At 41.5% G+C, this 18,504-nt stretch overlaps 1 protein-coding gene across 5 annotated transcripts in view; it reads right to left on the reverse strand.

Moving 5' to 3' along the window:
* Positions 1–695: 695 nt before the first annotated feature.
* DSP (desmoplakin) overlaps positions 696–18,504 on the reverse strand; it is a 53,215-nt gene continuing 35,406 nt past the window's right edge. For 3 of the 5 annotated variants that reach the window (XM_058833222.1, XM_058833224.1, XM_058833223.1), the window contains exons 14-24: positions 18,214–18,418; positions 17,478–17,695; positions 16,577–16,743; positions 16,124–16,262; positions 13,949–14,142; positions 11,687–11,849; positions 11,024–11,107; positions 10,002–10,109; positions 9,257–9,355; positions 6,118–8,409; positions 696–4,590 (exon numbers count right to left, since the gene is read on the reverse strand). In XM_058833222.1, coding sequence (XP_058689205.1) covers positions 1,399–4,590; positions 6,118–8,409; positions 9,257–9,355; positions 10,002–10,109; positions 11,024–11,107; positions 11,687–11,849; positions 13,949–14,142; positions 16,124–16,262; positions 16,577–16,743; positions 17,478–17,695; positions 18,214–18,418 — 6,861 coding nt within the window. In that variant the 3' untranslated portion in view covers positions 696–1,398. The remainder of the gene's footprint in view (positions 4,591–6,117; positions 8,410–9,256; positions 9,356–10,001; positions 10,110–11,023; positions 11,108–11,686; positions 11,850–13,948; positions 14,143–16,123; positions 16,263–16,576; positions 16,744–17,477; positions 17,696–18,213; positions 18,419–18,504) is intronic. The other 2 variants (XM_058833226.1, XM_058833225.1) reach the window with 2 other exon arrangements.

The raw sequence follows: 18,504 nt of genomic DNA on the forward strand, positions 1-18,504 counted from the left end.
GGACAGCCTCCATGTATACAAGTAATTTTCTGCACTGGCTGAAGTGGTTTCAAATTACTCTTGTGTCCTCTAATACTGTGGTCATTAAGTCCTCTGGTTTTTCAGCTCAGATAAAAGAAGTCAGCAGGATGCCAGCAGCCTACATAAAACTGATGACAGCAAGATAGCTTGCAAGCACTGATACATTGCCATGGTTTTTTCAGCCTAGGCTTTCAGGAGTCAACAGAAGAGGCAGAAGGACCTTACAAGGGGCAATTGTTCAGGTTCTGAAAGATGTTCCTGTGCCACAGCTGACCAGCTAAGCCACCCAGTTTTTTTATTCTGCTCATTGTCCAAAGTTGCAAGGATGAGTAAGGGAGAATCTGACTCAGTCCCTTGTAGCTGCAGAGACAATGAGCTGGATCACAAGCAGAAGACATATGATTCCTATTATCATTATCAACTATATAAACAAGTGTGCAAACAGGCATTCTGCTTCTGGGGCATAGCTTCCATTACTGGTGCCATTTTCATTTTCCTACTGAAAAATCAGAATCAGAAGTCCTCATTCATAAAAGTGACAGCTCAGCATCATGAAATGTAATGTGCCTGCACAGTTTTTACAACAAAGCTAATGACTGCTTCTTTTTAAAATGGTTTTAACTTGCACTTCCAAGAATGTCCACAGATAAAATTATTAAGTACACACCAAACACTTTAAAACTTCAGAAGTTTATTGTCCAGAATAGCTCACATGGTACAGTCAGATTTTTTTTTTTTTATTTTCTGTGTTACAGGGAAATCAAGCAAAACAGTAGAAAATGTATATGGGTTAACAGTAAAACAAAAGCCCAGCCTAACAACAGCCCTTTACATCCACCAAGTCATGCTTCAGAAAATGGCTAGCCAAACATAAAGAAGTAAAGCATCTGAAAGACAGTTTCATGTTTATGGTATAGATCCTAAACCAGTATTAAGGGCATTTTCTGTCCATATTGTTAATATTTTTTTTTTCATAATACCAAATTGGAAAAGGTCTATGTGGATAAAAAGTTAACTACTGCAAGACTTTCAAACCTCAGTTATCACCTTATAGGTTGATAGTTACGGATAACAGGAGAAGGCACATGACACAGTATTTAAAATATACAGAGACCTATCACAATCCAAAGACTAAAAGGAAATTGGAACCAATACTCAAAATTCACAAATATTACTTTCGCATTCCCTAATCTATATTCTATAAGCTTGCATTCAAGCATTTTACAGCTTTCTCAGAAGAAAAGTGTAACACACCCAGAAAAGACTTCAAGGCTTTGCTTTGAGTTACTTTGTTGGTGTTTCTTTTTTTCCTTTAGTAAACAGAATATAGGATAATCTAAATGATAATAAAATGCAGACACATTCCCTCCCTTGTTATTAGCGCCCAATAGACCCACTGCTGAAGGCTGAGTATGAGTAAGAATATGAAGAACTTGATGAGGCATCAAAGCTTCCTCTCCTAGACCCACTGCGTGAGCCTGAACGTGAGCCAGAGCGAGAGCCAGAGCGAGAGCCAGGTGCCGAGGAGACATTGTAGGGACTGGATATGCCTTTAGAGGAAACAGAGGCTGCTTCCAACAGTTTAAGCCCGGTGATGTCTTCCACCATTGACCGGTTCATTGCATCTTTGTAGGATATTTTCAGCTTGGTCTTGGGGCAGGTCAGAATTTTGGGATAGCTGTTGGTGTCTTGTAATTTCTGGGCAGCACGACCGTCAATCAACCCATTCCTAATGGCTTCTTCAGTAGTTATTCTTCCACGCACTTCTGGGTCCACGAGACCTCCAGTGAGGTACTGGAATTCAAGGAACCGCTGCCCAGCCTCATAAGGCAGCCATTTTTCCTTCACTGCTTCAGCTGCTGACATCCTCTTTCGTCCACCCTTTATGCCTTCGAACCCTATGAAGGCCTTCTGGGCTGGTTTGAGACGTGTGGCCATATCCTGATCGATGATGCCTTGGCTAGTGGCTTCCTGGAGCGATAGCCTCTGGCCAGTGGTAGGGCATATTATGCCGCCAGTGCAGGCCTGGGCTTCAAGTAACCTCTGCCCAGTGATGCTATCCACGATGCCCCGCTGTATAGCTTCTGAAATGGAGATTTTCTCCAAGTTTTCCGTGTCAAATATGGCTGCAATAGGACTGCACTCATCTGGGGTCTCTGAGAAAGAACCACTCCTGATCACTGAAGAACTCCTTACACTCAGCACGGTGGGAGACCGAGTCACTGACTCGTGCCGGAAAACCTCGTCAGTGCCATTACGGCAGGAAATCATGTCTGCAAACTGGGTCAGGCTCAAGCTGCCGGAACGGTACTGGTCAAAAAACTTCCTCTCCACCAGGCCTTTATCAATGGCATCTTGGATGTCATACTGGCTACCTGTTTTTCTGTCGACAAGGACTACTCTGCTGCTGCCATCTGATCCTGTGATAGTTATTTCTTCCCACTCACACTCCTGCTCAGCTAGCTCTGTGTAGGTGTCATAATCTATGAGGCCTTTGCTGTACGCCTCCTGAACAGACATCTCCCGGTTTGTTTCTGGATCTACAATGACCACCCTGCGCTTCCTAAGGGTGTTCTTCTGTGAGGTGTGCACCACCTTCTTCTTCTCTCTCAGGGGCAGAAGGCAGAGACCCGTTGCATCATCCTTTATGCATCTTTCTTTCAGCTGCAAGTAGGTCAAATTTTCCTCTGTGTTGGGATCAAAGAACCCTTTGGTGTCATCACTTGGATCACTAAGGATTTGGTTGAGCTCCTCATTGAAGTAGCCACGCTTGTAGGCCGTCTCTACTGGCAAGCGGTAGCTCTCTTTGGGATCGATGATCCCTCCAGTAGCGATCTGGGCCTCCAGGAGGCGAATGCCATGGCCTCGCTCTATGAGCTCTTTGTTCATTGCTTGGAACAGAGAAATGATGTTTCCAGTTTCTGGGTCTTTATACCCAGTGACAGCTCTTTCAGCAGAGAGAAGCTTCTCTTTAAATTCAATTCCAACAAGGCCTCTTTTGTAAGCTTCCTCAACAGGCAGCCTCACATTGCTGACAGGATCCACTATGAACCCTGTGGCTGCCTGCGCTTCTAGGAGTTCAAGAGCTGTCCCCGGCCTAACCAAACCTATTTTCATAGCCTGGTAAATGCCAAGTTTCTCTTTAGTAGCCTCATTGTAGATACCAGCAATACAGCTAGAGCCTTGAAGGAAATCAATAATTCTCTCACTCACTTCTTCCACTGTAATTGCACCTCTTTCCAAGTCATTCCTTGTTGATTCCTTAATTATTCCAGCCTCAAGCAGTGCATCTGCTGAGACAGGCTGTCTGATCCCTTGGAACGACATACTCCTCTTCTGCACTGGAAGGAGGAGCAGACCAGTGTGTGGTTCAATTCTGCATTTTTCCTTCAGCTGCATGTAAGTGACTGCCTTTTTGGTGGTGGGATCAATGAAGTTCTTTGTACTGCCTTGGCAGTTGTTCAACATCCTGTACAGGTCTTTGTCAATCAACCCACGAGATAAAGCTATCTCTTTGGGTAGGAAAACACTGTTGACAGGATCAACAATCCCTCCTACAGCCAGCTGGGCTTCAAGCAGACGAATTCCAGTTTCTCTGTCAACCAAGTTTTTCTTGATGGCTTCAGATACCGGCACAGTTTTGCCTGAGAAAGGATCCTTAAATCCTGTAATAGCCTTTTCTGCTGTATAGATCTGCTCTCTATCGTCGAAGTCAATCAGATCTCTGGCAATAGCACTGTCCACTGTTAATATCTCATTTCGGTGTGGGTCTATCACACCTCCTGTTGCTGCCTGGGCTTCCAGGAGTAGGACTGCATTTTCTGCTGTTAGCAGCTGATTCCGTTTGGCCTCAACAAAAGAGTACTTCTGTCTGGGTGAAAGGGACACCCCTGCAATAGCACCTGCCCCTTTGAGGTAGGGTTCAATGTCAGCTGTGACCTCTTCCACCGACCTCTGCCCCTTCAGCAGTTTATCCAGTGTGAGTTTGTCTATCAGCTGACACTCATACAGCTGCATGGCTGTGATCTTCTTCCGCAGCCCACTGAACACCAGCTTGGAGGCATCGATACAGAAGTCTTCCTCGGTCTGTGTAGATCTGTGAGCCCCATATGGGCGCTGCTTGAGTTTCTCAATCTCTCTTTGCAGCCTGAGACGCTCTGACTCCAACTCTGACTGGTTTTTGACAGCGGTCTCTTCCAGTCTGCACCGGTATCTCTCCTCAATCCGTTTGATTTCCATCTGCAGCCTTTCAATCTCACTCCTCAGGCTGTTCTTCTCCCTCTCACTCTTCTCCCTCTCACACTGGATCTTCCTTATGGATTCCTCTGTTCGGGAGTGCTGGCTCTTCCACTGATTGAGGTCATTCAGAATTTGTTGCTTCTCACTTTCCAGGCGTTGCTTCAAACGTGATTCTGACTCCAGGGTAACTTTCAAACGGTTCAGCTCCTCTTCTAATCGCTGCAGTCTGGCTTTGTCTTGCTCCAAAGCACTCATTTTTATCAGCAGGGTTTCTCTTTCTTGCATAATGTGACTATACTGATTTTTGGATTCTTGAATCCTACTGGATGCCTACAGTTGTGGAGGAGAAATAAACCAAGAAAGAATGGTTAGAGTTTGTGCTGGTTAGAGTTATGCCCTATGCCACAATGCTCTCCAGCCTGTCATTTAACCTGCAGCAAGCTCCCACTGGAAAAAATTCTAATCATAGCAATGACTTACCCAAGATTATGAGCACACATAAACCAGAGAAGGCACACTATCCCTTCACTTACTGTGCCTCCAGTACTGCCAGAGGCTCAAGAGACTTCATTCTGTTACCCACAGCCTCAATCTCCAGCTGACTTAGTTCTCTGTAACTTTTTGATACTTCTTATAGTACACTGACAAATACACAGAGCGTTTAAGACTCGTAAATAGCCTGATGCTCAGCAGATGTCCTGGCAGTCCTACTAATCCAGGGGAATTTGCATCAGCTAAGGACTGGTCATGCATGGATAAAAAGGAAACATATGATTCAATTTGTGCTTTCCTATTAGTTTCACATGTCATTCCAAACAATTTTACCTGTGTTGCCTTCCATTTTAATTCACGCAGTGTCTTCATATACGCATATGCACGAACACCCACAAGCATGCACATTTGTATGCAGTCCATATTAAACTGAATACAAGTTTATCTACTTGTAATACATGCATATATATGTGTGTGTGCATATATATACATGCACAGGTGTTATATAATCCTAAATGTTAGTATTTTTACATCAGTATTAGGATTTTTAGAATAAAGGATATGAGAAAAGAAATATAAGGGACAAGTCTAGGAAAAAAGACATTTTCACAAGTGCCCACTTGTGTATATTTAAAGAGCAGGTCCTTGTACAAGAAACCAGGCAGAAGAACAAAATATTAAAAAATATTTTCTTTAACTTGTTTATGTTGTCACCTAAAATTTAAGAAATAAGGGCCAATAGTAAAATTTGCAAATGCCCTTAGTGACTTAGGAACATAAATCCCCAAAATAGTCCATGAAAGATAGGCTTTTAGTACCTTAGGTACAGCTGACAACATGACTTTTAATCCTCACTTGGTGTCAACATCTTACCCAGCTAATCAGCACCTTGACAGCTTGTTGGTTCTGGGGTTTTTAGCCAGTTTAGTTTGTGACAGCACTCAGGTCATCCTCAAAGGACAGCTTTAACCCATCCTAGCTGAAACAGCCTGGGAAGCACACAGCCAGCAGGGAACTGTTAAAGCACAAGTGATACTCCACGTGCTCCCATTTTTCCCTAGGATTGTTTGCTGGACACTGGCACAGAACACAGATTTCTTCTGGGCCTGAGAACAAGACTCTCCTAGGTGATGAGAGCTTATGGCTCCCTAGAACAGTTCCCAGGGAGTAAGGAGGCAAAGCAAGTGGCCAAATCCTGCCATTTTTATTTAAAACTTAACCAAGAGGAAGGGTCATAAAGGGGATGTTAGTCACAAGTACAGTGACTTCAAACAGCAAAGGGTGAATTAATTTGTTCAAATCAACACTGCAATTAATTATATATTTGAGAAACAGTAAAGCTGGGATCAAAATATGTGTGAATACCTCTAGAGCTTGCTTTTGGAATTTTTCAATTTCCTGTCTCAATTTTTCCCTTTCTTTCTGTAAATCATTAAGCAACCCCTGAAGTTCCAGGGTTTGCTTGCTGCTCATCTGAAGCTGATTCTTTAGTTCAGCAATGGTGGTATTTTTCTCATCAACTTCATTTCTGACCATTCTGAGATCATCATACTCCAATCTAACATTTCGCAGCTCCTCCTCCAGTAACAAGTGTTCCTTGGTGAGGTTTTCGGTGAGAGACTGAAGCCTTTCGATCTCTATTTTGCACTCATTCAAGGCTTTGCTTTTTTCTTCAGAGGTTTTCTGTAAGTGCTCATATCGTAGGTGAGCCTGTTTTAACTGCTCCTGTTCTTGGACCAACTGACGACGTAAAGTCTCAATATCAGATGTGTATTTTCTTAACTCCTCCATGTATCTTTGCTTCTCTCTCACATGACCATCTAATACTTCTCTTTGGTGTCTAAGGTCATCTTCATTCCTCTTCTTTACAATAGATACTTCCTCTATCTGCTGTGTGAGATTAGTTATTTTAACCGATTGGTCTCTCAGAGATCTCCTCATGCCTTCTATTTCCTCCTCCAGTTTTTTCCTCCTGGATGTTTCCTCCATTAAGTTTTTGTTCTGTCTGCAAAGTTCCTCCTCCAGCTTATGTTTCTGGATCTGCAAGTCTTTTACAGTGCTCTGGAACTTTGCACTTTCTTGATCCCTGCCTTTTTTCTCTTGTGAAACTCTTTCATAGTCAATTTTCAGTCTGGCCAGTTCCTGCTCTTGGATCCTCAGCTTGTTAATTGTCTCAGTTGCACTTGTGTTTGCTTTCTGCAGGTCAAACTGGACTCTTTTCAACTGACTGTTCTCATCCTCCACTTCTTTCCTCTGACTTGTTTCTACATCCAACAACTTTCTCAGCCTTTCAATCTCTTTGTTTCTTTCCTTAATGGTTTTAGAAGCATCATCAAGTGACTGCTTGTACCGCATGCTTTCATCAGAGTGTCTCTGAATAACTTGTTTTAGCTCAATCTCCAGCTGCTGTTTCTTCTGAGAAAGCTCCGAGCCAGCTGCCTTCTGTTGCTGAGCATTCTCTTCTATTTTCCGTAAGTTATCTGTTGTCTGACTTATTGTATTCTTCAGTCTCCTAATTTCCTCACACAAATTCCTATTTTCTCTCATGGCATTATCAAGCTGTGTTCTATAATTATTTGTCTCCTCTTCCTTTTGTATGGTGACCTGGTGAATTGTGTTCTTTGTGATATTAATCTCAGTTTCATATTTGTTCTTTAAACTAATAATTTCCTCATCATAACTGTTTCTTACCTTAGCCAATTCATTTTCAAGTTCCCATCGGCTTTTAGCCTCTTCCTGAAGCTGAAGCTTTAGCCTTTCCAGCTCCTTAGTTTTATCCTGAATAGTTGAGGCAGCCTCCTCAAGAGCCTGCTTGTATCTTGAGTTATCTTCCCCACGAAGCTGAATGATCTGTTTCAGCTCCAGCTCTAACTGATGCTTCTGCTGTGACACCTCAGAACTGCAAGCCTTCTGCTGGAGAGCATCTTCTTCTGCCCTCCGCCGTTGGTCTGTTGTTTGCAGAATGGCATCGTTCAGTCTCACAATCTCATCCTTAAGGTCTCTGTTCTCTCTTGTCAGTCTGTCAACCTGGGCTCTGAGGCCTTTTGCATCATCATCTTTTTGTGCAGCTATCTGCTGGATTGTTGTCTTCTTAATATTAATTTCTGTTTCATACTTGTTCTTTAAATTACTCATCTCCTCGCTAAACTGGTTTCTTACCTTAGCCAGCTCATTTTCATACTCCCTCTTCCGTGTGCCTTCGTCCTGAAGAAGAACCCTTAATCTTTCTATCTCGTACTCCTTCTCCTTGATGACCTTCTCAGACTCTAACTTTTGCCAACCAAGGCTGTCTTTCTCATTTTGCCTTGTTTTTTGCAGTTGGTCATAGTCATTCTTCTGCTGCTCATATCTATCCTCCAGCAACTTCCTTTTCCTTTTCTCATCTTCAGTCTCATACGTCAACCTGGTTATTCTGTCATTTAGATCCTTTATTTGGGCATAACATTTGTCTAGGTTTTGCTTAGCAGAATTTCCATCCATTTCAGCTTGTCTTTTCATTTCTTCCAAACTCATCAGCTTTGCCTTGAGCTGAGAAATGTCCATCTGGTACTTCTGCAGATTTTGCTCCAGGAATTTATGTTTGTTGCTTGTCTCTGAATTTGAATCCCTAGCAAGCCTGAGCTCTTCTTCCAGGAGTTCAATTTTGGTGTTTTTCATCTGCAACATGACAACAGAAAAACAAACAAACAGAAAAACTCCCATAAATATTTGTGACAACTGTTTCAAAATCATCACATGCAATAAAATATACATTTGTAAAACTGACATCTTAAAAATAATTATTTTTTTTTCTGATTCAATGAGAGCTAAACCCCCTTTTTTAATTTAATGTCACCAAGACAAATTCTGGAATCTTTGTTTATTCAGAGTCAAACTTTATTTGGAAATCAGTATATAATGACTTTCAGAGGGGAAAGGATACTTGATAGGGGGAGGGAGGTGCATTACTGATAGTAAAATGTGCTGCAGCAGCAGTACACCAGCACAGTATGAAATTGCCACATTTAGAACCTCCCCAGTTTTCAAACAGGTGAAAATCACGTTCCATATATGCAACTTCTTTAATGGGCCTCTCTGTTTCACTGAGCTGTATCAAATCAGAAGTCGCTTCTTTCGAAACACTTTAGAATATGGTGTAAAATGAGGTGCCCTCAACCATGAAGAGCAAGTTTTCAGCATTAAGGTAGCTGTGCTGTCACTGAAGTCAAGGCTGGGATGGGCAGGGAAGGATTGCTCATGTGCCTTGAGGAGAACCTCCTTAATTACCAAGGAGACCAGTTCTCTACCTCACTTCACACACGACCTTAGAGGTCACTTTGTAAAACACTGTACTCTTTTGCAAAAGATGCATGACGCTGCTAATATGCCTCCTTTGTAGGATACCTCTGAGTTCTGGATATAGTTTTGTGACCTATTTTACACTGTACTTTCTGCCTCTGATTAGTGATAGTTTTCTAATTTGTGATAAAAATGAAAGCTACAGAAAATAAAAGCATTAGAATACCTTCAAATCCTCCATGCTCTTTAACATTTCACTCAAGAATCTGTAATAATCTCCTGATCTTGTGAGAAGCTCTATATAGCGAGACTGAGCCTCATTAGCCTTGAAAAGAAACAGAATTGTTAACAGCTTGTACTAGAGTTAGACATGAACATACCTCCGTTCAGACCATTTAAAGGATTCCAATCTACTTGAGCAAACTCATCACTTGACGAAGTTTTTACTGTAAGGAGCAGATTCTCCTCCTTACAAATTCACACGACTTTCTGAGGACCCCATAAGAGTAAATTCTTCTTTATGAAGAATCCACACCCTTTTTTGGTTTTTTGGGATTGTTTGCCCCCAACTGCTGATGTGATATTAAATTCAAGCTTTCATCCCCTGGTTCATCACACTCTTCCTGTGTGACAGTCACAAGTAACGCAAGTTAGATATTTAATAGCAGTTAATTCCAGGCTGAAAGTGACTAAACCACATGGGGCATGAATCTACCTTTCTCACAGTACGTATGCAGTGGACACTGCATAGGAAAGAGATAAATTCCTGAGGGCTAATCTAATGTCTGAAGAAGCTCAGGTCTGATTTTACAGCACAATGACTATTCTACACTAATTCGTTGTGTTTACGTGCTTAGCCCACATTACCAGTGATGGTGCTAAGTAATAAAATACAGCTGGGTATGACTCACAAGCGCTCACACAGACAAACAAATGTATTCAAAAGATTGAAGGGGAGGAAAGAAAGGTACCTCTTGTAGAATCAGCACTGCAGGAGACTGAACCACACTCTTCTTGATAGGTATGTTGAGCAATGTTTCTAATCCCGAACTGTATGAAGCAACTTGTAGTTCATAATCCTGAAAAACAAGTCAAAAAGCAAGACCCATTTAGAAACTGCCAAAGAATTCTCTGCAAATCTATGTCATAAAATGCAAGTTTTTGGGGTTTTTTTTGTTTTGCTTCCTTAATGAAAAGCTATATTTTTCCCTTGTTTGTATTTCTGACCATGTACAGATGATCCTCTGTCATAAACAGAAGCTCATCAGTTCAAGTACCCCTGTGGAGATTCATGGAGGAGAATGACAAGGGAAAAAGAGGAAAAACATTTTACAAAAACAAGAAGACAACAGCTCTGTAAGCTGAGGGCTACATGGAGATGAAAAAGATTAATGGGAGTAACTGGTCTAAGTACTGTTATCCACCAAAACTTCATCAGAAATAACAGTCTCTGGATCTCTCTTGTATCACATATGCCATGTCACATATATAGCAAAATCTCTGTCACAGAGAGCAAGACTGAGCTGGAGAAAGCATGGATATAAAAGTGACATAAAAATGTAAGGACCACAAAACCTTCCTTCCGTATGTTACTGGTTTTCATGGCTATTGCACACCATTCCTCCTGCTAATCTGAATTTGTTTTGCCTCCTAGATCAGATCCTAATCAGACCTAATTCATTCAGTACCAATCTGTTCTTGACTTCCTTATGTTTTTAACATGCGAACTGGAAAGTTTGGTCTGGCTAGAAGGAGGCTTTGATTCACCTGAAGAGAAGCTCTCACTGGTATCTGCTCCATGATCCCATAGTCTCCAGGTGGCAAGTACACAAATTGCTTTCATTGTGTTAAGTACTAAGAAGTACTTCACCCCAGCAATTTCTGTGCACACACATCAGGGAGCTGACTTTTCACCCTGTCAGTGGAGCAGAGACAATGGGATATGCCTGACCATGAAAAACCACACCCCACAAAAATGCTGAGATCCAAGTACCTTAATTGCAGCTGAGCACTGATCTGCATGCTTGAGGAGTTCCTCGACTTTGTCTCTCTTCCCACAGATTTCACTGTGCAAGTTCTGTCAAGAGAAAAGTGAGCAGTGAAACACCCCTGCAAGATTTACCAGTATTTCCTCCTGTACACACTGCCTCCATCAGAAAGCACCTGCGGCTGGAGACAACCGCAGCCCCTGAGGCTGAGACATGAAATGACCTGTAGCTGGGCAGTTTTTACAACAGCATGCTCTTTGGGCATAAGAACACCCAAAACTGAAAAACCCCCAGAGCTGGGGGAAGGCAGAGTTCCTTGACTTTCACTTAGATGTATTTACTTGATTTTTATTTTTGTGCTCTAATTTGTCCCATAAGCTGCACCGTCTTACAGTCCTTTGAATTAATTCAAAACTGATGTGTAAAAGTGTCAGTGAATGTGTAGGAGCCAAACACAGTCTTGTTCATAATCTGTTGCAGTGCTGACAGAAAGTAATGAGGACAATAATATTTCCTCCCTCCTGCCTTCTACATATGTGGTGTTTTTTGGTAGCTTGCATACTTTATAATTCAGAACAGGCCACTGTATTGCAGACTGCATTGATCCTGACATTTTCTGTACAGCAAAACAATTTAAAATCCAGACAACTCATTCAGGTGCTGCATACCTTCTGATCGTGTAGGTATCTCATGATGGTGTTGGAATCACACAGCTTCGTGGACTCAATAGAATCCTGCCGGCGCTTGGCATCACAGATCCACTTGCACAGAGCCTGGTAGAGATCTCGGTAGGTTTTCAGCTGTTTGATCTGCCTTTCTAAATCCCATGATCTAGGAAGAAAAAGGCAAAAACCTGTGAAAATGGAAAATGCATTCTCTTTTTCTCTCTTTACACAGTTTTCAGAAATAAGACACAGCGTAAAACTATGGGAAGCTCTGAAAAGGAGATTCTGAACAAAAAATTTAAAGAAATGAGAATTGTCCTGGTTATTAGTCACCCAATATGGGGTTTTAATACCTCACTTTTGAGCAACTCTTTAATACACAGAGGTTGGGCCTTCCTGTCAAAGTGAGAGATGAGTGTCATGGGGTGACTTTACCTTTAAGATAGCTTTGGGAGCTAAGGAAGTTGAAGCTGCTGGTGACTGATGGGAGTGTTTTCTCCTGACCAATTATCAGTCACTTCTAAGAATTGACAGCAGTTTTGACCATTGAAAAGCAAGATCAACTTGTGAACACCACCTTAAGATGTAAAGCCAGAGCTCTCTTGTTCTCTTTGTGTTTCCTGCTTCTGAAAAGGTAACAAGGCTCTGTCCCGGCCTTCCCCCTGCTCCAGGCCGGACAAGGCCGCAGAGGACGGAGGTGGGGGCGGGGGGGGAGAGAAGAGGAACGGAGCCGGCCTGGCTTAGTTTGTCGTTTCTGCTGCTGGACTGAAACCTGACACCATGAACATCTGCAGCTTTTCCAAGACTTTAATTCTTTTACTACCTGGATAAAATGTACAGATTACTTGTTTTTCCCAGAGAGACAGAGAGAGAGAGACAATCAACATGAAGAAGACAGTGAAGAAAAGAGTTAAGTTTTAGATGGGGAAGAGAGAATAAGGAGATGCTTTATAAGCTGAAATATCTTTCTGTTAAAGCTATGGAGATAGACAATAGTGTTCTGAAAAAAACTCTTAATTCATGACAGAGTATATTGGGAGGAATGGAGTGTTCAAAGTGTGGATTTTGAACAAAAAGTAGAGTAATTGTGATACAGTGAGGTGCTGGAACAGAGTGAAGCGAAGATTTGAGGCCTTGAGGGCAATGAGAAAACTGTTTTCCAGCAAAGCTCACAGAGACAGATGAAGAGGACTTTTGCCTTTGAATAACTCATCCGTAAAAAATTATATCCCTAGACTCATGGCCCATACACACCTCAGAGTGATGTGAAATGGGAAAAGTGAACTGATGGCAGATTTCCGGGCAGCTGGCATCAGAGAAATAGAAAACTATAACAGAAATAGTTTTCTCGTGAGAAACTCCATAGATTAGCAGAAGAAGACTTCTGTTTCTCTACAAAGACTGATGAAAAGACTCTAGCAGGAATTGAGACTGTTTTAAACACCAAAGTTCCAAAGTTTTTTGTCTCTTTGTTGTCACGTGTACAAGGGAATGGTTGAGTAGTGGGGGATAAAAGAGTTTTCTAGAAGTTTATTCTGGTGTTCTTATTCTTGTAGTTTTGTTAATAAATTTTCTTTATTTCCTTTTAAGTTTTAAGCCTGTTTTGCTCTTGTTCTAATCCATATCTCACAGCAAGAAGTGAGCAATTTTTTAGTTACTGCTTTAAAACCACAACAAACTTGCAGCGATAAAAATCAAGTTCACTGACTTCAGTACTCTTGTTTCTCAATTGAAGAACCAGCAACCAGTTAGGACTACATTTTGTCCTCAGATAAAAACAAAATAAAACCAACTAAAACAAGCTATACCCCAACCTCCACCTCTTCCCCTCAAACAATCAGAATATGCCTTCAGCTCATGATTCAGATTCAAGGTTCGATTTTGTTACTTAATTCTTTGTGTCACTTTTTTAACCCTCAAGTGCTGAGGAATAAGTACAGTTGCTTTTTGAGAGGGAAAATGCTGCCTGGATGAACTTAATCCAAGAACATCAGCAAGAATTAAAAAATAAAAACAATCAGAACAACTCTTTAGCACATAGGTTAGACATTTGCATGGCTAACTACATTTTTCTGCTTGGTCTTACACAGTTCCTTTTCAAGTATGTTCAACCTATTCCCAATTGCTCGAGTCTTGTTGCCCTGAAGGCACCATTTGTCCCTTGGATTGGTGCACATCAGTTCTCTTAGACTTCACTGCTAAGATGATCTTGGTAGCAATAGCAGTAACAGCAATAAGGAAAACGCTATGAAAACATGAACAAACCTGTTATCTATCTGCTTATCAGCCCTCTGCCAGCGGTCTATCAGCTGGGTAACTTTGTCACAGTACTTTCCAATGTCCATGTCATACAGGGTGTATGACTGGCAAGACTGTGAGTGAATCTGAAGTGTTCTCTGCAGCTCATTTTCCAAGGTATTCAGTAATGACTTCTTCATATTTAGGTCTGCTTTCATTTTCTGGAGAAAAGAACAAAATGTTGTCATTTAATTTACTCTTGAGAAGATACTGATATTTAACCAATTTAACAGCATGCACAGTATGTTGGGATCTAAACAGGTTGTTTTTAACTCTGTAACATATCTATAGTGATGTCAGCTGGACTTAAATGATTTAAAGTGAAACACCTATTTTGGTAAAGAGTTTGGCTTAAAAATGTGTTTAGGGTTAGACTAAATAATTTGCTAAACCAAAGCACTCTGCTATTATATTCTGAAGCAAACATTTCAGTTTCTCAGATCTCTGCACAGCAGTTACCAGAGCAGAACAAGAGTCATGCTTGTTCCTAGAAACAACTGACTAGAAAATGCCACTGAAGTATAAAAGATTCCTGCACTTGTAACAGCTGTGAAATCAAACCTCAGGAGTAGCATATCCAGTTTTTAAACACCTAAAAATCTGTACAGATTATTTTTTTTTCCTCTATTTACATTTTTATAAACACCTTCCATGGAGATATTTCTTCACACACACACACACACATTTAGGTACACGTACTCGCATATATGGGCATCACCAAATGGAATATACAGCACAGACAGTGTCTGCCTTGCATCCCCCATTCATGGGGATGGCCACAGCCTAAAGTGATATGCTCAAGCTTTTTTTGTTGAAGGCTTTTTTTTGTGTGTAGTTCAAATTTACACCATCTAAGAACAACTCCCAGCAACTGAACTGCAGCTCTCATTTGACACGATAAAAAGATAACTGGGTTGTGCTCCATTTGCACCACCCACACACTTTTTCCCTACTAAAGTTAAGAACAGAAAATAATGAAAGAGTTCTTGTGCTCTCAAATGCATTCAGTGCACAAAAGGACCAGCAGATAAAGGCGGATTAAAGACTGGATCTGCAAGACAACTTTGTGCTCAGCAAAGCAGTTATTTCCCTTTTCCCCTTGTACTGGCTGGATACTTTTCACCCTAGGATTTGACACAGACTCTGTAGCAAAACCAGGACATTCAATAACACTTGAATTTATTTGTTACACCTAGAGGACAACAAGGGCAATTAACAAGCCTGTATGCAAGAAAGGAAATACTGCCTTCAAATCCACATTCATTAGTGATATAAAATAAACACAGATAATAGTGTACAGAAATGGGTTACAGAAACCTTCCATGCATCTGCGTTTGCTGCAGGGGCAGCAACAACCAGGGTGTGGAAGAAGTAATAGCCTGTACAATACTTTCGATAATTTCATTGAATTACAGTTTCCTGAGTTGGAAATTACCCACAAGGACCATTGAGTCTGATTCCTGGCCTTGCACAGGAGACCCCAAGAGTCACAATACATTCCTGAGAGCATTGTCTGGAAGTTTCTTGACTTCTGTCAGGCTTGGTGCAGTGACCACTTCCCTGGGGAGCCTGTTCCAGTGCCCAACCCACTTCCAGATGAAGAACCTTTTCCTGATATCCAGCCTAAACTTCCCCTACCACAGCTCCTTCCTCTTCCCTTGAATCCTGTCACTGGTCACCACAGAGAAGAGATCAGTGTCTGCCCCTCCTCTTTCCCTTGTGAACGAGCTATAACTGCAGTGAGATCTCCCCTCAGTCTTCTCTTTTCCAGGCTGAACAGATCAAGTGACCACAGCCACTCCTCATACAGCTTCCCCAAAGCCCTTCACCATTCTCACAGCCCTCCTTTGGATGCCATCTAATAACTTTATGTATTTTTTATCTTGTGGCACCCAAAACTGCACACAGAACTCAAGGGGAGGCTGCACCAGTGCAGAGCAGAGCAGAGCAGGACAATCCTCTCCCTTGACCAACCAGCATTACTGTGCCTGATGGATGAAACATTGTATGTCTATATATAAAATACAACAGGATCAACATTTCTATCTCCTGTGGTTTTGGAAGGGTTTCCCCCAGCTCAATAGATCAGTGCTGGCAGTTACAAATGTTGTTTTGCTGTGTCCTTGGATTTTGGCCCCTCACCTTCAGACAAGCCCGATAAGCCTCTGCTTTATCAAGATCCAAAGGAACAGTCTCCTCTTCAGACAGTCTGACTTCAAAAACTCTGATCACATCTTCTGTTTGCAGAATAACCTGGAGCAGACACCTCAGTGCATTCAAGCTTAAAAAAATGATATAAGGCAAATCCATTATGGACTAAGGAAGGAACAGTGATATTTCTAATTAATTGTAGATGATTGTCTAAAGAGAATAGGTAACACAAGAAATTTCTGTGATACCCATGCTTGTCACTTGCTTTTTTAAAGTGTTCCAGAAAAGAGAAGAAATTTGCATAAGTGTCTGTTTCTATCAACATGTACACAATTTGCAGAGAAGAAGGTGTAATTTTACACTACTGGTAACAAAAGGCAGATTTCTGGACTAAGAATTATAGGAGGAAGTGAATATTTATTGTTACAGCCTCAATTTACTTACCTGTCTAAGTAGCCAGCAGAAACACCATTAATATTTTCCAGTTTTTGAAAGAGGGCATTTATCTCTGATTGCAAGTACACATACTTCTCACAGCCTCTGAAGTTAGGCAGCAAGTCCTTATGCTTATTGAGGGTTTCAGCCATTATTTGAGAGTCGTTCTGCACACCCTGAGGAAAAAGAGAATGCCTGGTTTACACTTTTTTGGTTGGCTGAATGACCATTCTATTCTATATTCATATGAAAGTGGTCTCCTTATCCAAGCAGTCGGCTCTTACATAACCAGCTTGACTGAGGACTGAAGAAGTGGCTAAGCTTGCTTTCTTCAAGGCAAGCACTGTTGTGCACTTTCTTATTTGTCCAAATAGGTCATATGTCTTTTTGAGCATCTCCACTCCAAAACTCAACTCTGACATGCCAAGGTCCTTCTGCTTTTGAGACCTTTGCAACCTCATTGCCCTGTGGAAATTTCTCTTATGTTGAACCTGTTACTTTCTTGTATCAATCTTCTCTCCATGGTCTCCTACAAATCTAAAGAGCTAGGAGAGGGATAGTAAGTCTCATGCATCCAGCCTGTCTCCCACAGACAGCATTTTACAGATAGATGGTGAAATGCCCTTGGAAAAGGATTTTAATGACACTTTACTCTGGGTGAGACTTAACATGAACTCACAGCCACCAGACATCAGTCTTTCTGTATTCCTTGCCTGGCAGACTTTGATTTCTAAAATTCAGGAATAAACTTTTTCTACCCAGAAGGTAAATTCTAATCCAAATCATTATGGTTAGCTCCCAACTGAGAATTTTCTGCACAGGATGTGTGTCTTTCCCAGCTGATCATAAACAACTGCAGCACAGAGTCATACTGAGTTTGAAATGCTCAAAGACAAACATCCACAGTTACCTCTAAGTCCTTTATTCTGACTGAAAAGTCGTGCATAGCCCCTTGATCCACTCCAAGAGGAGCTCTTTGAACCATCTGAATCTCAGAAGCTTCAATCTGACGCCGAAGTTTCTGAAGCTCCATCAGCAGCCAGGCCTCCTGCTTCTCATGCTCTCGGTTTCTCTCATTAACAATAATGGTGTTTGAGGAACCCACAGAACAGCTCTCAGTTGGGACCACTGTAAAATCAATTGGGTAAGCATCAACTGCCAGAGAACTGAGCAGGAACATGTAGGAAGCCAAGGCAGTGCCCAAGTGATTCAAGCACTGAGTTGATCTGTAGAACTGAGAATGGGTGGAAGACCTGGGCCCTTAGGCAGCTGTTTCAGGGAATGAAATGTCTCCTTCACAAAAATATAAACTTGCTTCCTAAAATGCAGCAGTGAGATTTTTCTTCCTAATAACAGAAAAACATATCAGATGGACTAATGTAAATGTAAATTCCTCTCATTCTCCCAGCAAGTTCCATGAATTTTGGAGCACTGTTCCCAGATTCCCACCAAAGGAAGAAAGAACAAAATCTTCCCCTGTGCATGGCTAGTTTTGTTATGTTGGGAGACAGCAGAACAGTTGTTGAACATATTCCCATTCATGTTGAAGGGAGCACTTTCACACAAAAAGAATGCACCACCTGCCACCTCTGGGACAAAGAAACCCCAGCAATCCAAATTCTACCAAAGCCAAGAAAACAACAAACCTGGCTGTGGTTGTCGTGGTTGATTAGGCAGTTGTATGATCAAGGTTTGGTAGTGCTTCTGAGCATCTGTGAACTGAGTCTGGATCTTTCGCTTGTCTTCATCACCAAACATTTCTGAGCCTTGGCTGTTCCTGAGGAATTCTTGATAATGGATCTCCAGGTCAGTTATTATTTTTTGGTAATCTTCCTTACGCATTGTTTTCAGCTGAAATAAGGAAGAAGGGAATTTTGAAATAAAAGGGAAAAAAAAACAATTGGGGAAGTTTTATGATTAGTTAATCATTAAGAAAC

This window comes from Poecile atricapillus, chromosome 2 (genome assembly GCF_030490865.1).
Source record: "Poecile atricapillus isolate bPoeAtr1 chromosome 2, bPoeAtr1.hap1, whole genome shotgun sequence".
Taxonomy (NCBI): Eukaryota; Metazoa; Chordata; class Aves; order Passeriformes; family Paridae; genus Poecile; species Poecile atricapillus.